This window comes from Acipenser ruthenus, chromosome 2 (assembly GCF_902713425.1).
Source record: "Acipenser ruthenus chromosome 2, fAciRut3.2 maternal haplotype, whole genome shotgun sequence".
In the NCBI taxonomy this organism is placed as follows: Eukaryota; Metazoa; Chordata; class Actinopteri; order Acipenseriformes; family Acipenseridae; genus Acipenser; species Acipenser ruthenus.
The window spans coordinates 108,563,270-108,591,016 of record NC_081190.1 but is presented as its reverse complement, the minus strand read 5'-3'; the positions used below and the strand labels follow the sequence as shown (position 1 = coordinate 108,591,016).

The window sequence follows — 27,747 nt, the reverse complement described above, 5'->3', positions numbered from 1 at the left end:
GGTGGCTTTACGGTCCCCGAGTAATATGTGCGTAACCTTCGGTGTGCTGGTGCCCCAAAATGAATGGGACTGAGTTTTAAGAGTTAAAGCGAAAGTCACTGCTTGCAAAACAACACCTAGATAGACTTAATATTGTGTGTTTTTTCCCCAAAACTATACTTACTGCAGTGTACTGAGCTTCTATAATCCTTAAAGATAGCACCCGAGAATCCCGTACGAGAGAATAATGTCTCGCGCCACTTAATATCCAGCACTATTTATTTATTTTAACCAGAACTACTCGGAATGCGGCTCATAGTGCTTTCGTCACTGACACCCACTCCCTTAGATTGTTGTAGCGTTTCAGGCATTCTAAATTGGGTGGAAAATACAGTAGCTTGGTGTCTTAAAATATCTCACACTGAACAGCTGTTAAGTCTCCTGAAAGCAGCTTATTTTAAAGCAACACCAGTATAAATGATGATGCAGTAAAATTATATATAGTTTTTTATATGCAAAAGTATAAAGAACAAAAAAGGCAGCTACAGGAGTTTAAATGCATTTGTATTGTGTACCGTTTTGAGGTGCTGGAATGTTTTTTTTTTTTTTTTTCTTCTGTAGAAATGTTTTCATACTTTTGTACTTAATAACATTAATTTAGAAATGGAGTTGATGCCTATACGTTTTTGTGACTAATTAGCTTTTAACCTTTTAAAATAGAGTACTTTTGTATGTTTCAATATTAACTAAATCAAGTTATTACTCAAACTGAAATCTTGTTACATACCGGTATTTGATTTATTAATGTTTGGATATACTGCTATTTTATTATTTTCTGGCTCGTTCACAGTTGTCTTAAAATAATGCTAGAATATGTTTTGTTGGAGGATAATAATAATTATAATTATAATTATAATTATTATTATTATTATAATTATTATAATTATTATAATTATAATTATTATTATTATTATTATAGGATAAATATAGGATAGAGCCTCACTGCGGTGAGGTAAGATAAGCGCATGAGTTGTGAAAGGATAGTGTGGCTGGGGGTCCCCCTCTGACTCACGTGGTGAGAACCTTCTTTTTTAACCCTTTGCGGTCCTATGTCGGACCTGGTCCGACATTGCAATTATTCCTGTCCGGTCCAATGTCGGACCCTGTCTGACATCATCAAAAAGACGCAAAAAACGGGTTTCTAGTCGTTTTTTCTCCGGAAAAAGCCGAGAAAACCATTCAATGGCCGAGTGGGAGCGACAGGAGCAGAGACGACAAGCCAAAAAAAAAAAAAGGGCGTATCTCATGAATAGTCATACTTGCCCCTGGGATCAGATAGGGGTGACTTATATATGACTATATACGACTATTTATTTTTTAGCGTATGTGAAAGCTATAGCGAACGAAAGGGTGGGGCGGGGCTGGAGATGCCTAGTGAGTGCTTTGTTGATATGCATTGACTGACACTGGGGGGGAAAAAAAATACTGTTAAACAGCGCGTCTAAAATTAACTGCGCGTGTGAAAATAAATTGGACCTGACACACACTTAATAAATGGACTGCAGAAGGTTAATAAGGTTGAGGAAGCGCAGCTTGACCTAGGGTCGGAGAAGTGAGGCTCACTTAAACCCCCCCCCCAAAGAATGGACCCCAGCTCCCCACAGAACCTCAATTCTGTGCCAATGCATAACATAGATTCAAGGATGAAATGACATATGAGACAAGCAGAGAGAGGTTAGGAGGTTTAGTGTGTAATGGTTTATGTGTTTACCTGCCACTCAGTGGAGAGGAAAACAACCCCGTGGTCAGGTAGCCCCTACTCCGGGCGTGCTAACTATTTTCTGGTGGGCTGTGGAAATGTAGGTCGGAGATGGGCGAATGTATGTATCTACTGCTGATGAAGTCCAGCACCCCATACTCTTGATTAGGTGGAGATTGATGTTTGCACCGGTTGTTGAGGTTGCTGCTCCTATCCTGCCTCTGGGGAGGTGGAAGCTGATGGGACAGTAAACTTTTTGATATTCAAATTTCGCTGCAGATTAATTAATTTAATTTTCATAAATTCTTTTGTTTAAGTGGCGCAGCTACAGTTGGCTTTGTGTTGCAAGCCAACTGAATGTGATTTTGCAAGTTGTATTTGGTTGGACAGAATAGTGGTGAAAAAACTTATGCAAGGCTCTCGTTTCCTTCTGTATTGTGCACATTTGTCTTTTTTGTGCACAATAGTTCAGCATGAGAGGTAACGGCTGCATGTTTTAGTTACACAGTGTTTAGAAATTAGGATTTAAGTTTTTATTAGGAGTTATGTTTTTGTGCATGTTGTACTGGTTTTACTCAAGTGATTCCTGTTCAGGTATTTTATGAATGGGAATAAGAGACATGCACTTTGTTTGACCAAGAGAAATAACTGCATTTCTAAAATTTTCAATTATACAAAGGTATCTAATTATAAAGGTTTGATAAAAACGTCTAGTTTTTGCAGTTTATTTTATTTACTAAAATTAGTGTTTCAAAAAATGGTTTTCACTCGGTGCATATTTTGTGATTTCCATCTTTCACAATATTTATTCAAATGAATAAAGGGCAGTTTAGATTTAGGTTTATTTGTTACAGGTTTAAACATATCAAATGTTTTTAATTTGACATTTTCCTAAGGAGTGCTAATAGTGTGCCGCAGTGCCTCCTGCAGCTGAACAGTTGGGCCTCGGGTAGAAAAGTTTGGGAACCCCTGATATTCAGTGTGACGTGTTGGTGGCCATGATAGTGACGTCTAACCTAATAAATTGCCATACCAATGTCAGTTTCCTTAATATTGGGTTCACAGCTGTATTCTAATGTTTTTCACCTGCACAATTTGAGCTCTGGCAATATCTACGATATACACCACATACTTTGAGATTGGTACACAACTGTTTTCTATGATTCTTTGTCAAGGTCCATTACCAAGTGCAGTTCAGTAAAAACAATCTTAACCTGGCCATATCAATGTTTCAGACAACACACACCAATTGTTTTATTGATATGGTTGTTGGAAGCCACAGAGACTTTGAGTCATTTACAGTGTTTACATATTTTTTTTTTTTTTTTTTTGACAGAGACCTCAAAAACAACATTATAAGCAATATTGAGCCTGGGGCATTTCTGGGTCTGTCTGCACTAAAGAGGCTGTAAGTATTGAATGCTTTTCTTTACTCTTTCTAGTTTGCAACTTGCCTAACCATGTCTTTGATGTGAAAGCAAAACAGTCATGTGGATTAGTATCGCAGTAGTATTTCCCTGCTGTGGAATGCATGCCCATATGAAATGTTTTAAAATGCTTACATTTTTATGTACACATCTATAGTTCATGTGGGTCAGGGTGATCTACTTTTGTTTTATGATGCTGATTTTTTGTTTGGATAAGATGTCAGATTTCTAACAGTGTTTTAGATTTGGTGTCACGACCTCAATCTAAAGCTATTGAATACAAGGCAACTATCGGACAGTCTTATGAAACGACAATAGCTGAATACTCTTAATTGGAGCTATTTTGTGACTACTTCTGTGCCACAAAACTAGTTGCTTTAAAGTTTCCAGAAAAAGTTGCCTGGTGTTGCAAGGGTATCTTGAGTCTTAAGGCTATGAGACACATGCAGATCTTTCTTAAATTGAAGACTGGAAAGTTCCTGCATTGAACTAGTAAATTAAATACAAATGTTTGTGTGGTTAGATAGGATTTTGAATTTTACAACACATCGATATGCTCTTAAAGCTAAAATTGAAACTGGGTTATTCTTGGACAAAAATCCTGTTTTCAGAACTACAAAATTTTTTGTTACCATTTGGCATTGAGAGTTATAACCAACCCGGGTTTTTGTGTTCATTGCGATTTTATATAGATTGGCTGGTCTGGCTGCTTTTATCTTTGCAAAGATTGAAACACTGGTACATACGTTTTTATAAGGCTGTCCTTAAAGCTTCAAAGGTTGCATTGTTTCAGGCCTTTACAAAGCTGGATAGCTGGAACTTGGCATCAGTACGCTGTATATCATCTTGTAGTGAAAGCATGTTATTCAAATGTGTTCCGGGTAATTAACATTATTAACCTAATGGATTCAAGCAAACAATACAATTTGTTAAAAGCTTGTTCTCAACTTCCAGTTGTAACGATCACTCTGCACAACTGAAAAGCAGTTATTTGTTTATTTAGCAGACGCCTTCATCCAAGGCGACTTACAGAGACTAGGGTGTGTGAACTATGCATCAGCTGCGGAGTCACTTACAGTTACGTCTCACCTGAAAGACGGAGCACAAGGAGGTTAAGTGACTTGCTCAGGGTCACACAATGAGTCAGTGGCTGAGGTGAGATTTGAACCGGGGACCTCCTGGTTACAAGCCCTTTTCTTTAACCACTGGACCACACAGCCTCCCTAAGGAGATACTACTGGCCCTATTCCTATAACTAAATAAGTCAGCAAGAGTGACAGACAGCAAAAGCAGGGACGTCAGAGGTGTCAATTTCACGAACAATCGGTTTATTATTGTGAACAATAATGTCAACAAATGAAAAAATGAACAAATGAATGAAATGAATAATAAGAAAGGAATTCAAATAATTGCAGGTAACAGGCAAGAATAAAGCTGGTACAGATAAGTATGTAGGGACAAACCGAAGGCTAAACAGTATCACCAAGTAGAAATGAATGTAGTGTCCGGAGGGTCTCCAATAAACCCACACTCACAAACACAACACACACAGATAGACAAAAGATAAATAAATAGATACAGATGAAAAACAGTGACTTGTGGAAACAATTACATTTAACAGTCTCTATGGCAATGGTGGGAAAATGACAGGTAGGCCCAACAAGTCCAGTAATAGCAGGGTAATTGAAATCCATACAAAGTAACAAAATAACAAAGTAACAGAAAAAATACGGGAAACAAAGTATCAAATTAAAGTAGAAAAAATCCAAACAAAAAAGAAATGATCTCACCCACAAATAAGGCAGTCCAGCAAAGTGTCCCGAAATGATGGTGATTGTAGAAGGTTGAAGACATTGAGTACGCTGAAAATGTTGACTGTCCAGTAGTGTTGAGTTGAATGGTGAACAGTTGTTTGGAAAAAATCAGGAGGATAAGGAAAAAATGGAGGCTGTCACACATAAAACAACAAACATTAAACAGACCTAGAAAAACAGCTAAACTTAAACAAGTAACAGTGAAAACAAAAAGAGCAGTTTAGACAAAGCGCAGCGACAAAAGAAAATGAACGGATGCACTGGAATTATCTAAGGATGTTAATGGATTCACTGAAATTTAAGTAAAGAAAATGCTGTAGGTTATGGATTCCTCTGAGAAAGGGAGTCCCCCTCAGGCCTGATTAGCCAGCTTTAATACAAGTGCTGGCTACTAAGGAGCTCTGAGATTGGAGGGGTGGAAATCTGAATGAGCCAATGGGGAGAGAGGATGAACAGAGGGTGGTTGCAAGGAACTATGGGAAATGAAGTTTTAACCTGGCCAGGCTACTGACCCTAATTAAAGGGACAGGTGGGTGAGACTTACACCCACATTATGTAGCATGGGAATTGCTACACGGTAAACACACAGCTGCTTCGTCAAAAGATTCAGGTCAGTCAGGTAGTTGTATCACAGATGAAAAATAAGTTCTGTCTTAAACAGTAATATTCTTGTGGTTTGAACAACATTTGCTAGGTAGCATCTGTAAACATGTGGACATGCAATTGCTGATTTTGAGGTTGTCTTCTCATACAAATGATGGTTTTGAAAAAAAAGGAAGCAACCATAACTTGGTACATTTAGCAAAATGGCCTTTACAACTCAAATCTTCCTTGTTAACATCTCCCACCACCATGTATCAAAGGCATGATTTTAATGTTACTGCTGAATTGGTGGGAGCAGGGGAGGTACATTAACATTTTATAACCAATAGTCCAATAGAAACCAGCAGGTTACCACCACTTAGCAACTTTTTAGTACATCAACATCCCAAAACAAACAGACTGGCCATTAACTTCCAGTAAACCGCAGTAAAAGATCAGAAAGTGTGCTCCTTGTATTAAGACTCCCATTTCACCGTCTCTATGAAGGTACTTTTAATCTCTGTGTCTCAGGAACAGACAATTGTGTCGTTTAAAATTGGACCAGTACCCAAAGAGCAGCACCCATCTCCAGTAGTGCAATAGAGCTCGTCTGACTGACTTATATCATTGTTCTCCCATCACAAAATGCATATCATTTTATTTTTTTGCTTCAAAAAAATCAAGAAGCAGGCATACCTAACCTTATTGTTAGAACATATTTTGCATTATTAAAGAAACGTACAATTGCAATTCAAACAAAATGTTCCCAATGTTCAAAAATGAGAACTGCATTCTTGGCTGAATGATAATGCATCTATGAGTTTGATTGCACAGGCCACTTAGAGCTACATCAGAACGCTTGATTTCACATGGCTGGCTTTTTTTTATGTACAGCTCCAGATGAGGGCATGCACTTCAGATTCAGTTACAATAACCTGTCTCAAAGGAGGAACTGGAATTCATTACTTCGTTGAGCAGATACCAGCTGATACCTGCTGTGAAAAACGAGTTTAGTGCAATGTTGATGAAAGAGCAAAGATACAGTAATGCTTTGAAAATGTCACTATTGGCCCTTGTAATACTTCTGCTTTACAACACTGCCCATAACCCTGTCCTGTATTATATTCATTTCCATATGACTTAATTTAATTGGATTTCTCTCAGAACTTTAGGCATGTTGCTCACTGTGCTGCTCAAGAAGTGTTTGTGTGACCAAGTGGCTTTGTGGGTGATGTGAGAACCAGGAAGTAAATGCACACGGATACTGGATCACGGGTGAAACAGAGGCGCTATGGCCGCGCTCAGGTTTTATTAAATAATAAACAGACTTTTTATAAATGAACACACAAAATAAAGGGCACAATGGCTAAAACAAACACGTAACACAGATAACGAAACAAGTATAAATATATATAGTAGGGGTGCACCGATAAGATTTTCTTGGCCGATACCGATAGTCGATGGTTATCTACCCATATCGTAAACTACTAAAACAAGGCATAGGGCCTATATTTAAACCTGTTTTATAATTCTAAATGTTAAACAATTAACAGATATTGTTTACTTGTATTTATAACAAAAACAAACAGGTATTGTGGACTTGTTGCATTTACTTCAGCAAATGAGTACAAAGAGTAACATAGTATTATATTGTGTGCTTGTCAGCAATTTATACATTTTGTTTTACAAGTCACGCAAAAATAACACTTTGCATTTGTACTAGTAAAACACTTCTGTAGAGAAAAAAATATAATGTGACATTAACTTTTTATAGTCATTAACATTGCGTATTAACTATGACCTATACGGTACAGTAGAAAAAAAAAATTGGCCTACGCAAGGTCAACTACAACAAAGTTCGTTAAATTCTTGTTGTAAACATACACTGCTTAAAAATGCAGCCCAACTTTTAAGTTTAGAGAGACCACAACTTCTTGGAAGTTAGGGAGATTGTTGGTTTTAAAAAAGTGCTTTTCAGCTAAACTGTTTACGTTCAAGGATTTGATCAAGTGAGCTATGGAGGACCTGAGGTGATGCCAAGCTGCCAGACAGACGGAGCAGAGACGTTGCAGAGGCAGTTTTGTAACTAACCGCGCATCGATGCTGCATTTGAAAAATTATTTGCGTGATTGATAGTATTTTCTTCAGCCTGAAACCAACTACAAAGCATTGCTTAGGGAGAATGTTAGTCTGGTAACTGTATAGACTACATCAGTGTTTTTCACATTTGGGGGTACGCAAGCTCTCATCAAGGGGTACACAAGAAAAATCCTGTAATGGCGGACAACACTTCTTCTTTTTTTTTTTTTTTTAAACCATGTTGTAGTACTTTGAAATCAAATGAACAATGTTGAATCAACCTTTAAAATAATAAAAAAAACAGCCAAACTGGTGTACATTTCCTTTCTGTTGGGAGAGGTTAATTATGAATACAGCTGGCTGCTGACAGTGAGTGAGCATTGAGTGCACACATGGCTAACTTACATATTTAAATAGCAAAGTGATAGTGACTGCAGTCTGTGGGCTAAAAAAAAAAGAAACTCAGATTGTCATTGTATGATGTTGCTTCTTTTTAAAAATGTGTAGTATGGGGGTCTCCCAAGTGACGCATCCAGTAAAAGCACTCCAAGTGGAGTGCAGGATGCGCCCTATAGCCTGGATTCGAACCTGCGATCTCCAGGCTATGTCACAGCCGATTGTGACCAGGGGTTCCTAGGGGGCGGCGCACAATTGGTCGAGCTCCGCCCAGGTAGGGAGGGCTTAGGTCAGCAGTGGAATCTACGGTTCGCCGAGACCCCTGTGGCTGATGGGATGCCTGTGGTTCTGCAGTGGAGCCGCCAGATCTGTGTTGTCCTCCGGCACTATAGGTCTGGTGGCCTCGCTGTGGATCGGCAGTGTGAAAAGTGACCGATTTGGCTGGAGCACATTTCGAGGGGGTTTGCGAGTAGTGAACCGAGGGTACAGATAATAATTGGGCATACTAAATTGGGGAGAAAAACCGGGGTAAAAAATTGGCAACGTCTAGATTAAAAAAAAAAAAAAAAAAGTGTAGTATTTACTAGGTAAGTTTACTCTCTGGCGTGTAACTGTACAGTGTTAGTAGTTGAATCAATTCAGTGTTTTACCTACGTGTTTTTAAATAACCTTATTATTGAGTTGAGCAGGCAGCCGGTCCGACTTAGACAGTGAAATCACTCGCTGGAGCGACACGACTTATCTTTACTTGCAATGCTTTTCTGTGTTTTTATATTATTTAATTTGTTGAAGAACTCCTTTGTCATGTGAGTGCATTACCCTACACCTCCACACTGGCTATTTATTAATAAAAGCAAAAGCATGATATTAGTATTATTAGTATTATTATTAGTGTTATTATTATTATTATTATTGCAAAAATGGAATACTGGGATTTAAAAAAAAAAAAAAAAAAGAAATCCAAGGATGGGGAAACATGTCTGGATTCCCTACTTCATACAGCGAGTTCCCATCAACAAGCTTTAATTATGTTGCAGCTGATTAACACGAACAGACTACTGCACTAAACACTTTAACATGGAAGCATTTTGCGAAGTCATTTTTGACTACCTGATATAAATATCTCCTTTCTACTTTCAACAAATTAGCACTTGGAAATATTCAATTGAAAACAATGTGCTTATTCTGGCTAGACTCGATACTGCACAAGCCACACATAGCATTTCAAATTGTCCCTGCTCAAGTGTTCAACAATAAAATTCGAGTTCAAAAAAGTCTTTTTTTAAATAAGTCTTTTCTCTCTACACGTTATGAAGAAATGCATGACTTTTGTTTACAATTGCTTTTTAATTGTTTGGAGCCTTGGTTTTGTTTATCAAAAGCATAACCTGTTTTTGGACATACCATTTTTAGTTGGTGCATTTGCGCCATTGTTAACTAACATTTTATTTCACTAGTTTTAACGGCAGTTTTTCATTTACAGTACTTAATCTAGAAATTAGAAAAGACCATTATTTTTTTTCCTGTTTTCATAGGTATATTATGACTATGGGTCTACTTAAATCGCTGATAATTTACATATTTCCCAGGTAGGTTGTGGAATAAAATTAGGATTTCGTTGACCTGTTTAAACATTAAACACAAGTAGATAATATTTCAGATATAAAAACCTAAAAATAGTGGTACTTGCTTCCTTACTAAAACGGAGTGCTGTCACTTGCTGAAGGCAAGCATGCTGCTGACATTCTGTGTCTGTGGTGTGAAGACTTGCCCATACATTGTACAGTCAAAAGAAAGACAACGTGCCTACATTAAAAAAAGTAAGCAGCAGGCTGTTTGAAGCGAGGTGGCTGTGCTGGATCATACCTGTAGTACTGATTTAACTTGGCTAAAACCGACAGGTTAACCTCTTTGGAGTATTTTTTTAATGTTCTTTATCTAAGGACAGTTCACCCCCCCCCCCCCCCCCCCCATTTTAATTTAGTTATTTTTTCTCTCCGTACTAGTCCAGTATGCATTGGCCCCTAAAGGGGGTATGGGGCCTAAAAACTTTGAAAACTACTACGACTACTACGGCGCTATCAGAAATCTACTGAGCTGCTGATCTGTAAGCTGCCTTTGCAGCGTCTTGTCAGGGAAATCGCCCAGGATTTCAAGACTAATCTGCGCTTCTAGAGCTCCGCTGTTATGGAGCTGCAGGAGGCAAGCGAGGCTTACCTGGATGATCTCTTTTGAGGATACCAACCTATGTGCTATTCATGCCAAGAGGGTTACCATCATGCCCAAAGACATGCAGCTGGCCAGCCACATCCATGGAGAATGCGCTTAACCCGTAAACAAATTTAAACAAACAATACTAATACTAATAACTTATATTAATGTTATTTAGGATTCCTCTTTTTTTCAGAATAATATTCTACTCGCAGTTCATCGTTGGATTTGATGTAGCATAGCGATCTGTTCTGCACACAACTCGCTATCCTACTGATGTCTTCAGATATTAAAAAAAAAAAAAAAAAAAAAAAAAAAAAAAAAAATCCTAACACTTCTGAGACGTATTTACTGCATTTTGATTGCACGTTATACAGCAGTGTTCTTGTGTCATTTTTAGTAAGCGCGTCTAACCAAACATTACTTTCTGTGCTGGAAGACATTCAAGCATGAATATCGGTGTACATTATCGGCCAAAATAAGAAACTACCGATAAATGTTTTGTGTTTTATCCCTTATCGGTGCCATGCAGGTAGGTTGCCGATTATCGGTGCACCCCTAATGTATAGCAGTTGTTGTTTCTACAGACTCATGTCTTGAGTCCCGCCTCTAACACTCTCAACTTGCACTAGTAAACGGTAGGTTTTTTATAGTTTACAAGCCGAGGGGTAATGGGATAATTGATAGCTAATTAACCCCTCGGCTTGTAAACTATAAAAAACCTACCGCTAGTGTTTTGTGTGCGTTTTAAATATAAATGCGTGACTGTCACCCATTCCCATGAGGGTAGGCTACACCAATACAAAATACAAACAGTAACAAATCTAAATCCATAATACACAATAATCATATGGGCTTTCCACCGGTCATCCAATATAATTAATAACAACATACAGACAGAGGGCAGGCACCCTGCCACAGTTTGTTACCAGATATTTTTAGGAATTCTCTGTTTTAAAGAACCTTTGTCAGCATATGACGGCTACTGGTTTACAGTTAACTGTCGAAAGGAATATATCTGTGTACTATACAATAAAAATGCGCTTGCTTTCAGTTTGCCTGTTGTCAACCTCCATTAACTCTTTGCGGTCCTATGTCGGACCTGGTCCGACATTGCAATTTTCCCTTTCCGGTCCAATGTCGGACCCTGTCCGACATCATCAAAAAGACGTAAAAAACGGGTGTCTAGTCGTTTTTTCTCTGGAAAAAGCAGAGAAAACCATTCAATGGCAGAGTGAGACCGATAGAGGCAGAGAGAAGCCGAAAACAAGGGGTGTATCTCATGAATACAGATAGCCCTGACACCACATAGATAACACGGACATAAACAAACAAGACAGCTGCTTCTGCATGGAGCGCTCAAAGAATATCATAGACATTTGCAGAGATTTTTTAGATGTTCTAGTAATAAAATAATGACTTGGAGGTCTGAACTTCACACCTTTTAGATGAAATCAAGGGTCGGCTTTAATCTGTGCTCTTTCATAGGGAAGTTGTAAAGCTGAGTTTCAAGTCAAACAGGCTTGCTTTACCCGTGGTAATGGCAGCTGATTTGTTGGTTGGTTTTAGTTTTTCCATTACTTGATTTTAATAGCCTTGAAAGAGATCTGAAATTGCCACTGTATTCACAGTGTGTGATTTCAACGTACAGTGAATGTAGCTCAGCTTTCTTGTGTTGTGCAGGTGTTCAGCAATGCCCTGGAGCTAAGGAAGTCATCCACTCAGAATGTTTAACTAGATTTCTTCAAGGCCTAGCAAATCCAAAATGCTTACCACAAGAACAGGTGACTCATACAGTAAATTCCTCCACAAAATAAAGTGCCCGCAACTATGCATAGTTAGTATATAAAAAACAATGCTTTCTAAACAAACAAAACGTAGAATGTACAAATCTCAAAACCAAAATGTTGGTGATAAGAGGGAAAAAAAGCCGTCTCATAACTTAAGCAATAATGCTACTGTAAAAAAAGGAATATGTACTGTATATAAATTTATAAAGCTGACAGACCATTTTTGGAGGTTATAAATATTCTTGAATATTTCAGTTGGGCCTGGTGTAGTTGGAATATATATATATATATATATATATATATATATATATATATATATATATATATATAAAATAAATAAATAAATATTTTTTAATTAAAAAAGAGAGGAATTGGGGGTTTGGATATTTTATTTCATTAAACAATCAAACCAAGTAAAGGCGCTCCGTGTGGAGTGCAGGATGCGCTCTATAGCCTGGATGTCGCCGGTTCGAGTCCAGGCTATTCTACAGCCGACCGTGGACGGGAGCTTCCAGCGGGCAGCGCTCAATTGGCTGAGCGTCGCCCAAGGGGGGGGGGGTTAGGTTGGCCAGGGTGTCCTTGGCTCCCCGCGCACCAGCGACTCCTGTAGTCTGGCCGGGCGCCTGCGGGCTTGCCCGAGAGCTGCGTTGTCCTCAGACGCTGTAGCTCTTGGGTGGCTGCATGGTGAGTCCGCAGTGTGGGAAAAAAAAAAAAAAAAAACAACGGTCGGCTGACGGCACACGCTTCGGAGGACAGCATGTGTTAGTCTTCGCCCTCTCGAGTCAGCGCAGGGGTGGTGAGCTGAGCCTAAAAATAATTGGCCATTCCAAATTGGGAGAAAAAAATAAAAACGACTACATTTATATAAAAAAATTTAATCAAACCACAGAACTTTTAGATAAAACCAACCTACAGAAAATAAGAACATAAGCAATATGATATTGCTATGTTTTGTAGACAATATCCCTGTGAAACCCCAGAGTCCTGTGAAACCCCTTTCCAAATTCTGTTCTATTATTGGGTTATTCGTCTTCAAAGGCAATACTTGCCAGTAAATGCTGTTTGCTAAACTTGTTTTTGTCTTGCAGGGATTTGTCGAATAACAAAATTGGCTGCCTCAATGCGGACATGTTTAAAGGTCTCCAGAGTCTTCTCAGACTGTGAGTACAATTTTGATAACTTTTAATAAAAAGCTTACATTTTCAAAACGGACATTTTAGAATTCAAGAAGCTGCTTGATGAGGTTCTGGGATCAATAAGCTGCTAACAACCAAACGAGCAAGATGGGCTGAATGGCCTCCTCTCGTTTGTAAACTTTCTTATGTTCTTAATATCCAATAACTGTTTTCTCCTAGCATAGTCTTCTATATTTTAGCATAGCCGTTAGAGTTCGGTAGACGATTTCTAAGGTTGCTGTACTTACTTTATACTGGTACATATGAGTAGGGCTGGATTAACCTATATGCAAATTATGCTATAGCGTAGGGCCCCCAGCAGAATTGGGGCCAACGTGAGGTCAACGTTTTTGGGACATTTTACAAAACTGCATGTGGGCGGCCGGGCCCAGACAACACCGGAAGAGAGGCGCACAGAAACTTGCTTTCGGTTCATTTTTCTTCATTTTATCATGGCTAGGCATTCCTTCTCCAATTACAGCATACCTGCTAGCGTACAATCCCAAATGCTCCACGCCCTCTACCTCCTGGGAGAGATCCGTCCCTAGTCCTACGTCAGAGGCGTCAGTCTGTGCAGGATAAAATGTTATATCAGGCCCAATTTACGCATTCATTTATTTCAGTTTTAGGGCCAATTTAAAAGCCTGTGCTGTCTAAAATTTTTGAAACGTTCCTTTTTAATTAGAGGGTTGGAATTTTGGAGAAGAAGAGACAGGTAAGGTAAACGTGTGTAATGCGGTAGGCTGCCCTTCTGCAGCCGGGAAGAAGGGTTTAAGTCCTCATAGCGTTTGTTTCCCTCCCTTTTGCAGTGAAATCATGCTGTGAAGTTTTTTCTTTAGATTTTTCCAGTCCTCCACTCCATTCAGTGAAAGCAGGGTCTGCAAGGAAAGCAGAAAACCGCATCTGCCTGCATACTGTACTCTAAATATGAAAACATATTTTAATATTCTAATGAAAATTAATGGTTTTGCTTTCTAAAGACAGTTTTCGGATACACAGGTAAACAAGGCTATGACGTTCCTGTTGCAGTATCGCCAAGGTCCAAAATGCTGCATTTAGTTGCATTTCAGTGTCATTCATGGAGACAGTGCTTGGCAGGTTTAACGTCCATTCTTCCCGCCAATCTGAGCCCCATATAGATAGTCGAAAGTTTATGGTGAGAATGTGTGTTTTATCTTGCTGTATATCGTTGGGTTCAACAAAATGCAGGGAGAATAGTGTGGAATAGCCTCCCCAAATGAAAGACTCACGTGCCACCTATGTCACAAAGTATGCATCATTTGAGCATGAACAATCTTGTATGGAAGTCATTCAGCTGCATAACACACTTCATGTTTTGCTGTTCAGAGATTGTGAAAAGATCCTCGATTTTTAAATTAAACAAATACTCAATTTGTGTTCATTTCTTTCAGAAACCTTTCAGGGAATAAGTTTTCTTCTTTGTCTCAAGGGACTTTTGACAGTCTTGGCTCACTCAAGACTCTGTAAGTAACTTTAGATTTATTAATCAGTCTTTTAAAATGTGGTTTATTTTACTTTTAATTATGCTTGTTAACTTCTTTAAAGGAAACTGTTTTTCATATACTTGTAGTTTTTTAGAAGCCTAAATAAATACTTTTTGTACTGTATAGTTTGAAGATCCAATGGAAACTCATGCTGTAGTTTCCACCCTATATTTTATTTATATTTTAACTTTTACATATTTTTTTTTTTTTTTTTTTTCTTGCAGAGAGTTCCAGACACCTTTCCTGCTCTGCGACTGCAACCTGCTTTGGTTGATACGATGGCTGAAGGAGAGAAATATATCTGTGCGTGAAAGCAGGTGTTCCTACCCAAGGTCTCTGCAGGGCCAGCTAGTGACTGACATCAAACCAGAGCTCTTGACATGTGGTAGGAGATGATTCACTTTCATAGCATTGATGGGTATTGAATTACGGGTAACTGCATACCCTCTGTTACATGTCTGATTTAAAGCTCATGAGATGAAATAGACCACTTCTTTTTTTTTTTTTTTTTTTTTTTTTAGTGTTGTGCCAACTTAATTTGTGTAACTCGACGTCATCCTAACTATCACGATGGTACTGTCATGTTTTGTAGTTACATTTCTGTTGGTGCGCATGCAATTAAACTGCTGTTCCTACTGATTTTGAATCTTTCTAGATGCTCCCCTTGAGTTACCGTCTTTCCAGATGACCCCATCTCATCGACAGATAGTGTTTGAGGGTGACAGCCTCCCATTCCAATGCAAGGCTTCCTATATCGATCAGGATATGCAGGTGCTGTGGTATCAAGATGGCAAAATGGTGGAACCAAATGCGACCCAGGGCATTTTCATCAAAAAGAGCATGGTTCAGAACTGCTCCTTGATTGAAAGGTATCAGCCAACATATTTATTTTGGGAAATGTATGCTTGGATTAAATATGTACCACAAGAAACATTTATATCGAACCTGTAGCTTGCTCACACCTGAGCATCATGTCTGCAAGATGCTGGGTTGTTAGAATAACGTTGCAAATGCAGTTCGGCCTGCGATGCAGTACCTAGCAAGCACTTTCTTTGTATTATTTATTACCTGTTAATCCAGTTGAACGTGATTTGATGTCTAATGATAAATAATATCCTACATAAAGCATACAGCAAATGCATGTGCAAAAAAATGTTCCTCGCTATTGTTTTAAATACTAATTTCATTGCAGCGAACTGACCATTTCCAATATCCAGAGTGGCTCGACTGGGAACTGGGAGTGCCGCGTGCGGACAAGTCGTGGCAACAACACAAGGACGGTTCACATTGTAGTGTTGGAAAGCTCAGCCCAGTACTGTCCCCTGGAGAAGGTGGTTAACAACAAGGGGAATTTTAGGTCAGTACCAGCAGGCGGCTGCTGCTTCTGAAAAATCATCTGTTTGTATCTCCTGCCTTGTGTTCGTCACATGTCAGTTGCTCAGAAACAGGATACCAGTTCACATGCTCCTTATTACACCAAATTAGATTATGAGGGAAGATGGACCCTGCTGTAACAAACGGCAAGCAATACACATTATTAACAACTCTACAAACTGCTGCTAGTATTTCTAAAACATAATTAAGTAGGAAAAAGCATTTGTAGCCTTATACACGTACACAAATCTTACACACATTTCAAATACATGAAACTGGTGTTCTCCAAAATAGAAAACAAGAGACTAAAAGCTTAACCCACTATTATATGTAACACGATTTCCAGCATACTCTACCTGGAATGGGGCCCATTTTAGAATAAGTAATGCAAAAAAAAAAAAAAAAAACCTGCTAAAATTGTATTGGCATTAGGCTGAAGCATTAAAAACCGCCCAGCTCATTCTGCAGATGACCCACTCAGTTAAACTTGCTATGAATGGATACCTTGTCTAATATCTGAAGGGTCTTGATCTGCTGGGTAAAACACTGATTCAATCAAATCCTGACGTTCCAAGGTCACACAGACTAAAACTTGAAAAAAAATGTAATGAAATAGAAGTTTGCTTTTTCACTTTCCTTCACTTAGGGGTAGGAGTGGGGTGTTTTTGTGGCCAGGGTTTTAATTACTAAAATAGTAGAAAAAAGAAGGCACAGCATGTTTAAAATTACAAACTAACCAACCAGCTTTCCTGTCATGCTTGATGTGTAGTGTTTATAGCAAGCCAGGATCTTGACTTGAATTGTTTAAACAGTTTAGTTGATCTTTGTTCCAAAGAAATATACCTATTTGTTTAAGTAGGCCATGTTTAGAGTTCCTCAGTTAATTTTACAGAGAAAAAAAACCTTTTTATGTAAATTGATGTTTTTCTGATAGAGGTGTTGAAAAGATTGGTGAGCCCTTCTGCAGATCTTTGCTCAGCACCACAGTGACCCCTGCAGGAAATAGCAAGGCTTGCATGCCCTTGCTTTTAATTTTTTTTACAGTCGATACAGAAAGGGTCAACACTTCAGTGTAAAGTAGAGCAAGTCACTGCAGCAGCTTTTTATAGCTTTTATTAGGATGATGTCTAGTGAAATGTTCTGCTACACCATGTGGAAAATTAAAAAATCCTCCTTTTCCATGCCATTAGGCATGATCTCTGTAGGGGTATGACTTGGAACTGCATTATTGTCAGGTGCACTGTAATAAAAACCTTTGCAAAGTGTTTGGACTTTTTGTCAAGAACATCTGTTGGTTCCAAATAAGAGCTTATTAATAAGCTCCTGCGTTTTCTTTAAGCAGAGGGTGAATCCGGGAAGGGATAAGTACCAAATCTCTTTGCACATAAATAACATAGCTGTGCTTTTTGGGAAATCATTTAAGACCATTTGAAGTCCCTGCCTCAAAACTGGGAATCTAAACAGTTCCAACAATATTGTCACCTATTGACAACTTCAATGTAGTTTTTAAATATGTTAAACCTTCTAGGAAAAGTCTAAAATTACTTCACTCAACAGCACACCGCTCTAGCATTTTTAGAAACGATAACTCCATCATGACATATGAATAACGTATATCTATACCCAATATGTAGATTACGGAAAGGAGCTACAGTATGCCTCTCGATGGTTTAACAAATACCACTTCCTTACAGGTGGCCACGGACTCTTTCAGGCATCACTGCGTACCACCTGTGTGCCCGCTATTCTGCAGGCAGTGGGATTTTCCCTGGAGGGTTTCCTGATGAGAGACGGGCCTGGCGCCGATGTGACCGTGGTGGATTCTGGGCAGAAGAAGACTACTCCCGGTGTCAGTATGAAAATGATGTCACCCGTGTGTTGTACATAATTAACCAGGTAAACAACTATAATTGAAACCAACAAAATGGTTCCATACATTTTCTCCATCATGCACATGCACTAATTTTATATCACTTTCAAATGTGCAGTTTTAAAAGAAACACCTGTATTTTCATTTTAACACATGGCAACATGATGTCTGTTATTACTAAAAGTTAGTGATGTCTCTGTCTTGCACTTCCTGGGTCATTTCACATGGTGGGTGAATTTGTCCCCACCAGTTCATAGCTTCTTTTCTTTGAATCATCTGCTTCCCCTATTGACTGACATCCTTTCAGCCAATAACAAGCTTTGACCCAGAATACTGTTGGGTAAAATGACCAACGAAGTAAACAAGAAACAGGCTTTCTGGGAGGCAAGACAAGCAAGCTGGTAATGTTTTTTAACCCATTGTAGTGTCACTGTGTAAGGAGACCTGTTGTAATTTTACTGGTGTTCTGTATGCTGGAGCTGTTAAATATTTAAGAGCATTTTTTTTTGTTCTCATTACAAATCATTATTTCTATGAATTCTTGGCTCTCCCAAAAAATGTTTATTTTTCTTTTGTGTTATGCAATCATCTTCTAAAACATCTTCCTTTTATTTAGTCATCAAATTTGTGAGCATAAATTCAACAATAAACTTCAAACCTCTGTCTTTCTGCAGATGCCTCTGAACCTGACAAATGCAGTCACAACAGCACGGCAGCTACTGGCATATACTGTGGAAGCAGCAAACTTCTCTGACAAGATGGACGTCATCTTTGTGGCTGAGATGATTGAAAAGTTTGGAAGATTCGCAGAGAAGTATAAAGAGGTATGTTTCAGCATTTTTCAGATAGTAATTGCACGATTTTATTTCCCTCGGAATGTAGTATGTAACTGTTTAAGTTGACTTAAACTACAATTCTGGATCTATTAAATTATGTAGATAGTCAGTCACTGGGGCGTTCTCCTTGTTCTTCATCAAAATCCAAACAGCTGCAAGTTATCCCATTCCATGCAATTGAAAAGGATGATATTCCACATAGTGCTCCTGGCACGTACCCTCTAATATTTCATTACCCGTTCTGTGGCATATGTATACAGTAAACAACATATATTCATGCTGTCAGTTATAGTAGAAGATCAAGTACAACTGGCATTCAATTGTTATGAAATATTAGGATTAATAGTCCTTGCACTGTATACATAACACGTCACATCATGAAGCTGTCATTACACATCTGGTTAACACTATATTGCGTGTCATAAACTTAATATTAAATAGATATGCAATTGCATATTACATTAATGTTAAATTAATGTTTAATAGATATGCAATTGATATTAAATTTACCTTCAATTATTCCTTGTTACTTTCCATTAACATTTAAGTCAAATTAACTATTTTGAATTAAACATGTAAACAATGGGAAATTATTACATATTTTCAAGGGTAACAAAACGTAATATAAATGGACGTGATATGCAATTACATTTTCAATTGACATTTGGTTAACATTTAGCAAGAACCCAGCTATTGCATATTTATTTAACATTAATATGCAATTGTATATCTATTTAATATTAATTTGTGCCACCCAATATAAAGCATTACTAAAATCTGCTCTAACTATAATGCCATACCCCCATTTCTGTATCTATTTCAGTGAATAAAGGGATTTTCTTTAAAAAAAAAAAAAAAATCATAAATACCTTTTTTTTAAAAATTTTTTTAGTGCAGCAACCTGGAATGTATGCCTCTATTAATGCAATATAGGTATCGCCATCAAAAAATCTTCTGGTATGGTTAATAATGACAATTCCATCACTCAATTAAATTGACACAGGGACTGAAGGATAATGTACTTCCACCCATAGCCACAGCAAGCAATTGTTTCTACTTGTCTGCTTTTAATCTTCTGCAAGATAGGTAACTGAGATGTTCTAGCCCAAGCAAGTGTCCTAGGAGCCGGAGGAAGTGGATGGCTGGATAGAAACTAGGGTCTTTTTTCCACATCTCAATTGTGCCACCTTGATTTACTGTTGCTTCATGCATGTCTCTGTATTTCCTTTCAATTCTAGAAATGGTTTTCTAAAACAGTCCAAGCTCATTTGTTCTCCATTACTTGAAAACTGGCACACCAGATAATTACCTGCTGCTCTGATGATCTCAGATGATACTGATGTGATAAATCTAGGGTCCTATATGTGACAGCTGCTGTATGCAGTCTGCAAACACTGAGCTGCAGATGACAGCTGCAGAAACAAACAAGGCTTTGGTGCCAGCCTGCCCACATCAGCAGCCAGATCAATGACAGAATTTTGTGTCTGAATCAAAAAAAGTGTTGCTAATTTCATATTTTAATCTGTATTGAAATTGAAAACCACCAGATCTCATTATGGAGCTAATGGAATCCATGAATCCCTTGTAAGGATTTCTGAAATGGATTGAGTTTCATGCTGTGACACTAACAGTGTGGCTGCTGTATGCCTTAACAAGCCATCTGGGGGGGGGGGGATGTGGAAAGTTTATTTTGTTGTATGTTTTTAAATGCAAGCCTGATGCTGCATAAAAGGGTCTTCTTATAATGCCATGTTTCCATCTGCACTATGAAATCAGTCTTTAAAACTCATCTCATTCCAATATCAAACCAGCTTGCCATCAGTTCCATCTGCAATCAGTCCAGCCTGCATCTGGATGTTACAGAAAGGCCAAAGGTGGTCCTTATGCATCCAGTGTCTTATAACTAGTGAAAGTAATTCACCAACCACCCAATATTTTACTAACCGTGTTTTAATGTGTAATTAATTAGTTCACAGCCCTGTTTGTTTTTGTTTGGCTTTCAATCAGTTGTTTAAAACCCACCTGTGGTATCCTTCACATTTAGTTAAATTCCTCCATCGCAGTAACTGGGTCGCACCAGATTCTCTCAGCATGTATTTGAGACACAGACTGTAGGCGTCCCAGCTAATAACTGTGAGATGGACCTGCTTCTGATGGAAATGAACAGGACTGATTTCACATTGCGTTAAACTCCCAGTCAGAGCGGCACTAGACCCCCAGTTGTTCTAAACAACTGATTGCCTCCTTTGAAATTAATGTCTCGACAGCTGGCTCCAGCTTGTAGCTGTTTCAGTTTACTGCAGTATGTGATTGACAACAGTGCACATTTTCCAGTTGTGGACTTTTGATGAAATTCTGTTTAGAGACTTGATAGCAAAAACTACCACATTGTCCATAATTTTAAGCCTTCAATCTTAAAACCCTGAGGTGAAATAGGAAACTAAGTTAAGCAGCCCTGACTGAAGCCCTCCAACGTCCCCCCGATCAGCTCTTCATAATTACCTCATCGATGGTCTGCAGCGCGGCTTTTCTACTGGCCTGACAAGAATTCCAACATCCATATATTCCAATAACCTCCACTCGGCAACTGTGGACCCTCACTCAGTCTGCACTCTTATTCAATCCGAGACGGACAAAGGGTTTTTGGCAGGACCATTCTCAGCCCCCCCTTCCCTTCTTTCAGAATTAACCCCAACGGCATCGCCACTTGGGAGTACATCAGGAAAAAGAGGCTAATCATTGATCTCTCCGCACCATGAGGATGCTCTACCAGTAGCATAAATTCGCTCATACCCCATGACCAATTTGCTCAATCGTATTCTTCCTATTCTGTTCAATCAAGACCGCATCCTTGCTTTCATAGTCCATGCAAGGGACTCTCTCCATCTGACTCCAGGCACAATCAAATCGTATATCTCCAGGATCCAATATCACTATCACCTAATGGCAGTTTCTTCCCCTACATTGTTGTCTATTCCAGCAGTGCATCTGACACCAAGAGAAATCATCAAAAGCGTACCTCCAACTTCCCTGTCACGGCTACCGATATCTGCTGACATTTTATTCAATCTAATTCAAATCCTTAAATGGCTGCTTCACATTTTTCCGCTTTCTTCGGATTTCTCAAATGTGCAGAATTCACAGTCCCATCAATCAACAGTTTTTGCCTCCATCAGCATCCTTTCCTGTGACCTGTCGCTTGTTCCTGAATCCCACGTCATCCTCCAACTTTGCACCTCGAAGACAGATCAGCTTCGTCAAGGCACGTTCATACAACTGTCTAAGATTAACTCTCCCCTTTGCCCTTAGAGCTCCATGTCTAGGTACCTCGCTCGTAGAAAACCCCTCCTCCCATCAGACTCTGTTCGTGAATTCTTCCTGTACAGTAGTATCAAGACATTTGGTTCTCGTCCCACCTGGCCTCCCGGATCTCCAAAGCAGGCCTTCCGCCCCAGTTCTACACCCCTCATTCCTTCAGGATCGGGGCAGCAACATCAGCAGCCAAGGCCAGTCAACCAATACCTGAAAGAGTCTGGGATGCTGGTCTTCATCAGCAGTCGACCTTATATGTTCGCTTATCCGTTTACGACATTTGCACAGCTCAACAAAGCATAGCTAGCTTGCCTGGAGTGGTGTTGTTCCTCTCCACTGAGCGAGAGGTATAGGTATAGTTATACATACACATAATCCATACATCTACCTAACCCTCTTTTTTTATTGTTGTCATGTGTTTTTTTCCTATGTGTTGGTACGTGGTCTCTTGTTCGTCGCACGGTTTTGGGGGACTTCTATGGAGCCGGAGGTTCTTCTTTTGGGGGTCAAGTGATCTCACTGACCTGACCTTGGTCAGCCTACGCCACCTCTGTCTTCGTATAAGGGGGGTTCTCATCGTACGAGTCAGCGGGGACCTACTGCCACACCTACCGTATTCGCTCGAGTAAAAGTCGAGCCCCCCCATTGTGAGGGTTGAGATTAGAGTAATTAATTTTTTGTAATTTGTTATAGAAACAGATGGTAAGTTTAGTGAAACAGAAAGCAAAAATTAACTCCTGAAATCGAAACTGTTGTTGGAGTGCACTTCAGGTGTTAGTTTTCCTAAATATATATATTAGATATCCTGATGGCATTTGAGCGGCAGATTTGCAAAGATAACAATTTTATAAGCACTTCTACTTAGAACCGCCAGACACGTCATTACAATACAGTACATGTTGGTTGTTTGTTTGTATTTTTCAATGGAATGTTGGAGGTGCTGTGGTCTGGCTATAATTCAGTGAAACTGCGTCTGTTTTATGTGACCGCTCCTGGATGTAAACAAACCTGGGATTAATTTTTTTTATATATAGACAATGTTACAGAATCATTTGCCAAGTCTTGATGTTTGCATTTTGATATGAGAGAAATTCGAAGCATTTTCTCTGGCAACAAGGGTAACAAGGATTTGCCCACAACAATGGAGGTGTGCTGTTTCCACAGAAGCACTCTGCTGCAGGGTCACGCTGTAACAATCAGCCCTTAGCCTATAGCCAACTATATACGTTCCCAGAAATTAGAAGTAGTTACTGTGCCAAATATAAGAATATCTATTTAAGTACAGAATGATTGATTGACTGTGAAAAAAACACATAACTTGCACTATTTGCTTAACACAAGAAAAACTATTTGCACTCCAGTAAGGACATGAAAGACATTCTCAAACTGAACGCAGTAGGGATTCAAGGAAATGCATGCACATGGATTAGGGAGTGGTTAACGGGTAGAAAACAGAAAGTACTGATTAGAGGAGAAACCTCAAAATGGAATGAGGTAACTAGTGGTGTACCACAGGGATCAGTATTAGGTCCTCTGCTATTCCTAATCTACATTAATGATTTAGATTCTGGTATAGTAAGCAAACTTGTTAAATTTGCAGATGACACAAAAATAGGAGGAGTGGCAAACACTGTTGAAGCAGCAAAGGTCATTCAAAATGATCTAGACAGCATTCAGAATTGGGCAGACACATGGCAAATGAAATTTAATAGAGAAAAGTGTAAAGTATTGCATGCAGGCAATAAAAATGTGCATTATAAATATCATATGGGAGATAATGAAATTGAAGAAGGGAACTATGAAAAAGACCTAGGAGTTTATGTTGACTCAGAAATGTCTTCATCTAGACAATGTGGGGAAGCTATAAAAAAAGGCCAACAAGCTGCTCGGATATATTGTGAGAAGTGTTGAATTTAAATCAAGGGAAGTAATGTTAAAACTCTACAATGCATTAGTAAGACCTCACCTAGAATATTGTGTTCAGTTCTGGTCACCTCGTTACAAAAAGGATATTGCTGCTCTAGAAAGAGTGTAAAGAAGAGCAACCAGAATTATCCCGGGTTTAAAAGGCATGTCGTATGCAGACAGGCTAAAAGAATTGAATCTATTCAGTCTTGAACAAAGAAGACTATGCGACGATCTGATTCAAACATTCAAAATCCTAAAAGGTATAGACAATGTCAACCCAGGGGACTTCTTTGACTTGAAAAAAGAAAAAAGGACCAGGGGTCATAAATGGAGATTAGATAAAGGGGCATTCAGAACAGAAAATTGGAGGCTCTTTTTTACACACAGAATTGTGAGGGTCTGGAACAACTCCCCAGAAATGTTGTTGAAGCTGACACCCTGGGATCCTTCAAGAAGCTGCTTGATGAGATTCTGGGATCAATAAGCTACTAACAACCAAACGAGCAAGATGGGCTGAATGGCCTCCTCTCGTTTGTAAACTTTCTTATGTTCTTATGAAATGAAAAAAAAAACCTGCATTATTATTATTATTATTATTATTATTATTATTATTATTATTATTATTATTATTATTATTATATTATTGTTACAATACAAGTAATACAATAAGAGCAAGAAATACAATAACTTTTGTTCACTTGCACAGGCAAGCGCATGCAATTCAAAGCACCAACCACAACAAACAATTCATTCAGAATGAATAATATTAACTGGAGAGCATACATTTAATCTTCATCCCCCATGAGTAAATATTAACCGGAGAGTGTACATCTAAACTTCATCCCCCGTGAGTTAATATTAACCGGAGAGTGTACATTTAAACTTCATCCCCCGTGAGTTAATATTAACCGGAGAGTGTACATTTAAACTTCATCCCCCGTGAGTTAATATTAACCGGAGAGCGTACATTTAAACTTCATCCCCCGTGAGTTAATATTAACCGGAGAGTGTACATCTAAACTTCATCCCCCGTGAGTTAATATTAACCGGAGAGCGTACATTTAAACTTCATCCCCCGTGAGTTAATATTAACCGGAGAGCGTACATCTAAACTTCATCCCCCGTGAGTTAATATTAACCGGAGAGTGTACATTTAAACTTCATCCCCCGTGAGTTAATATTAACCGGAGAGCATACATTTAAACTTCATCCCCCGTGAGTTAATATTAACTGGAGAGCGTACATTTAAACTTCATCCCCCATGAGTTAATATTAACCGGAGAGCGTACACAAGATGCTCGGATATATTGTGAGAAGTGTTGAATTTAAATCAAGGGAAGTAATGTTAAAACTCTACAATGCATTAGTAAGACCTCACCTAGAATATTGTGTTCAGTTCTGGTCACCTTGTTACAAAAAGGATATTGCTGCTCTAGAAAGAGTGTAAAGAAGAGCAACCAGAATTTTTTACACAGAGAATTGTGAGGGTCTGGAACCAACTCCCCAGAAATGTTGTTGAAGCTGACACCCTGGGATCCTTCAAGAAGCTGCTTGTTGAGATTCTGGGATCAATAAGCTACTAACAACCAAACAAGCAAGATCGGCTGAATGGCCTCCTCTCGTTTGTAAACTTTCTTATGTTCTTATGAAATGAAAAAAAAAAAAACCTGCATCACTTGCACAGGCAAGCGCACGCAATTCAAAGCACCAACCACAACAAACAATTCATTCAGAATGAATAGTATTAACTGGAGAGCATACATTTAAACTTCATCCCCCATGAGTTAATTGACCGTAAGGTTGCAATGTTCCGTTTTGTTTAAAGCAATCGTCCAGTACAATAAAAACAAAAAAAAGCAAGACGTGGGCTACAAGCTCAGTAGCAAAAAATATGTGCATTTAAAAAATAATATCCAAGTTAGCCGTCAAGCAAGAAAAAATGCTTAAACTGTGTTTCTCACCCATTTGAAATCTTCATTAGTTTGTAATCCACAAGGGAAAGATAGGCACAGCAATGCAGATACACAGCAGCAGTGTAGTGAATCATAAAAGCATGTTCAGTGAAACCAAACGAGTCTGTTCTCTCTGAACTAAGTTAACCTGATCTTAACCAAACTTTCTTTTCAAGCGCTAATACAAACTATTGATAAAGAAAAATAACAAACAAGCGGCAGTGAGCGAGGCAGCCCCTCCCAGCAGACCTGCAGGTGCATGGCTAAGTACTGTATCGCGCACTGAATGCATGCCTGCACAGGGCACCCCTGGGTCCTAAACCCTGCTAGGTACAGACAGGGATTGTAGTAACCACACACCGGCCATGATTTTTGAAGACATTAAAGGTTTACTGACAAGGTTTTGTGTGTGTTTAACCCCAAAACAATCCAACTTCAGGATTGTTTTGGGGTTAAATTTCTCAAGCACATAGTGTCTTTCCACAGCTTATTCCTTACTTCAAACACAAGCGCAGTTCTTTCTTCCTACTGTCCACTCCGGACTTGGCCTACTATGTGCTTAGAGCTCAAAGTCCCAACTAACCTTTCTATTTATTACCTCCTTTCAGATCCCCGAGGGAGACTGTCCGCTGCTAATTTATTCTGTCCTTTATTTCAGGTTAGCATCTGCTACCTATTCCACCCTTGAAGGATTCAGGTTTGCATCCGCTATCTACTCCTTACTCGAGGGACGCTGTGCACAGTCTTGACAGCCAAGCTCCTTTTCATCGAACAAGACAATCCCTTTTACATGTTTCTTTACTAACAATTATTCTCATAGCCCAGGTTCCTGCCAGAAGTCTGCCAGAAGCCGTAATAGTAGTACAGTATTTCATGTTAGTTTGAAATGCCAAGTTTTTTCAATTTGTCAATTTTTCATTAAGTACAGTATATGGGGAAAACTACAAAGTGGTATGTCATTCAATGTTAATGGAACATTATTCAGCAGGTTTCATTTGACTATGAAGATAATTTAGTTTGGGTGATGCAAACTTTTGGCCATTGCTGTATTTGAGTTAATCTACTTCAGAGGTGTACAAAACTTGCCTCTTACAGTGCTTTGTTGTTTTTCAGCTTGGAGACGTTATGGTAGATATTGCTAGTAACATCATGCTGGCAGACGAGAGAGTGCTGTGGATGGCTCAGAGGGAGGCTAAGGCCTGTACCAGGATAGTGGAGTGCTTGCAGAGGATTGCCAGTTATAGACTGGCAAGTGGGGCTCAGGGTTATTCCACGGTAGGAAAATATTTATATTTTAGTGTTCACCCTTGACTTTAGTGGCAAAAGTTACATTTTATTGATTTGATTATAAAGTGTTTTGACGTGCATATTTTAGTAAGTTCTTTCAGCGTGATTTTAATCGTTAAGCTACAAAGTAAAACTAATACAAAATATACTCTGGTATATGCATTTTTCCTGTTTTCTCCAGCCTCCATACAGAGCTACATTTAATGGGGCAGCAGTGTGGAGTAGTGGTTAGGGCTCTGGACTCTTGACCGGAGGGTCGTGGGTTCAATCCCAGGTGGGGGACACTGCTGCTGTACCCTTGAGCAAGGTACTTTACCTAGACTGCTCCAGTAAAAACCCAACTGTATAAATGGGTAAAAAATTTAATTGTATGTAAAATATAATGTGATATCTTGTAACAATTGTAAGTCGCCCTGGATAAGGGCATCTGCTAAGAAATAAATAATAATAATAATAATAAATAGTAATGCAGATGAGATTTATGTTCATAC

The 27,747-nt window shown here is 38.8% G+C and overlaps 1 protein-coding gene across 1 annotated transcript in view; it reads left to right on the top strand.

The window, feature by feature from the left end:
* LOC117409524 (adhesion G protein-coupled receptor A3-like) overlaps positions 1-27,747 on the top strand; it is a 52,513-nt gene that overhangs the window by 16,675 nt on the left and 8,091 nt on the right. The window contains exons 3-11 of the mRNA XM_034015710.3: positions 3,075-3,146; positions 13,126-13,197; positions 14,625-14,696; positions 14,942-15,102; positions 15,373-15,586; positions 15,910-16,074; positions 17,786-17,987; positions 18,636-18,785; positions 27,083-27,244. Coding sequence (XP_033871601.1) covers positions 3,075-3,146; positions 13,126-13,197; positions 14,625-14,696; positions 14,942-15,102; positions 15,373-15,586; positions 15,910-16,074; positions 17,786-17,987; positions 18,636-18,785; positions 27,083-27,244 — 1,270 coding nt within the window. The remainder of the gene's footprint in view (positions 1-3,074; positions 3,147-13,125; positions 13,198-14,624; positions 14,697-14,941; positions 15,103-15,372; positions 15,587-15,909; positions 16,075-17,785; positions 17,988-18,635; positions 18,786-27,082; positions 27,245-27,747) is intronic.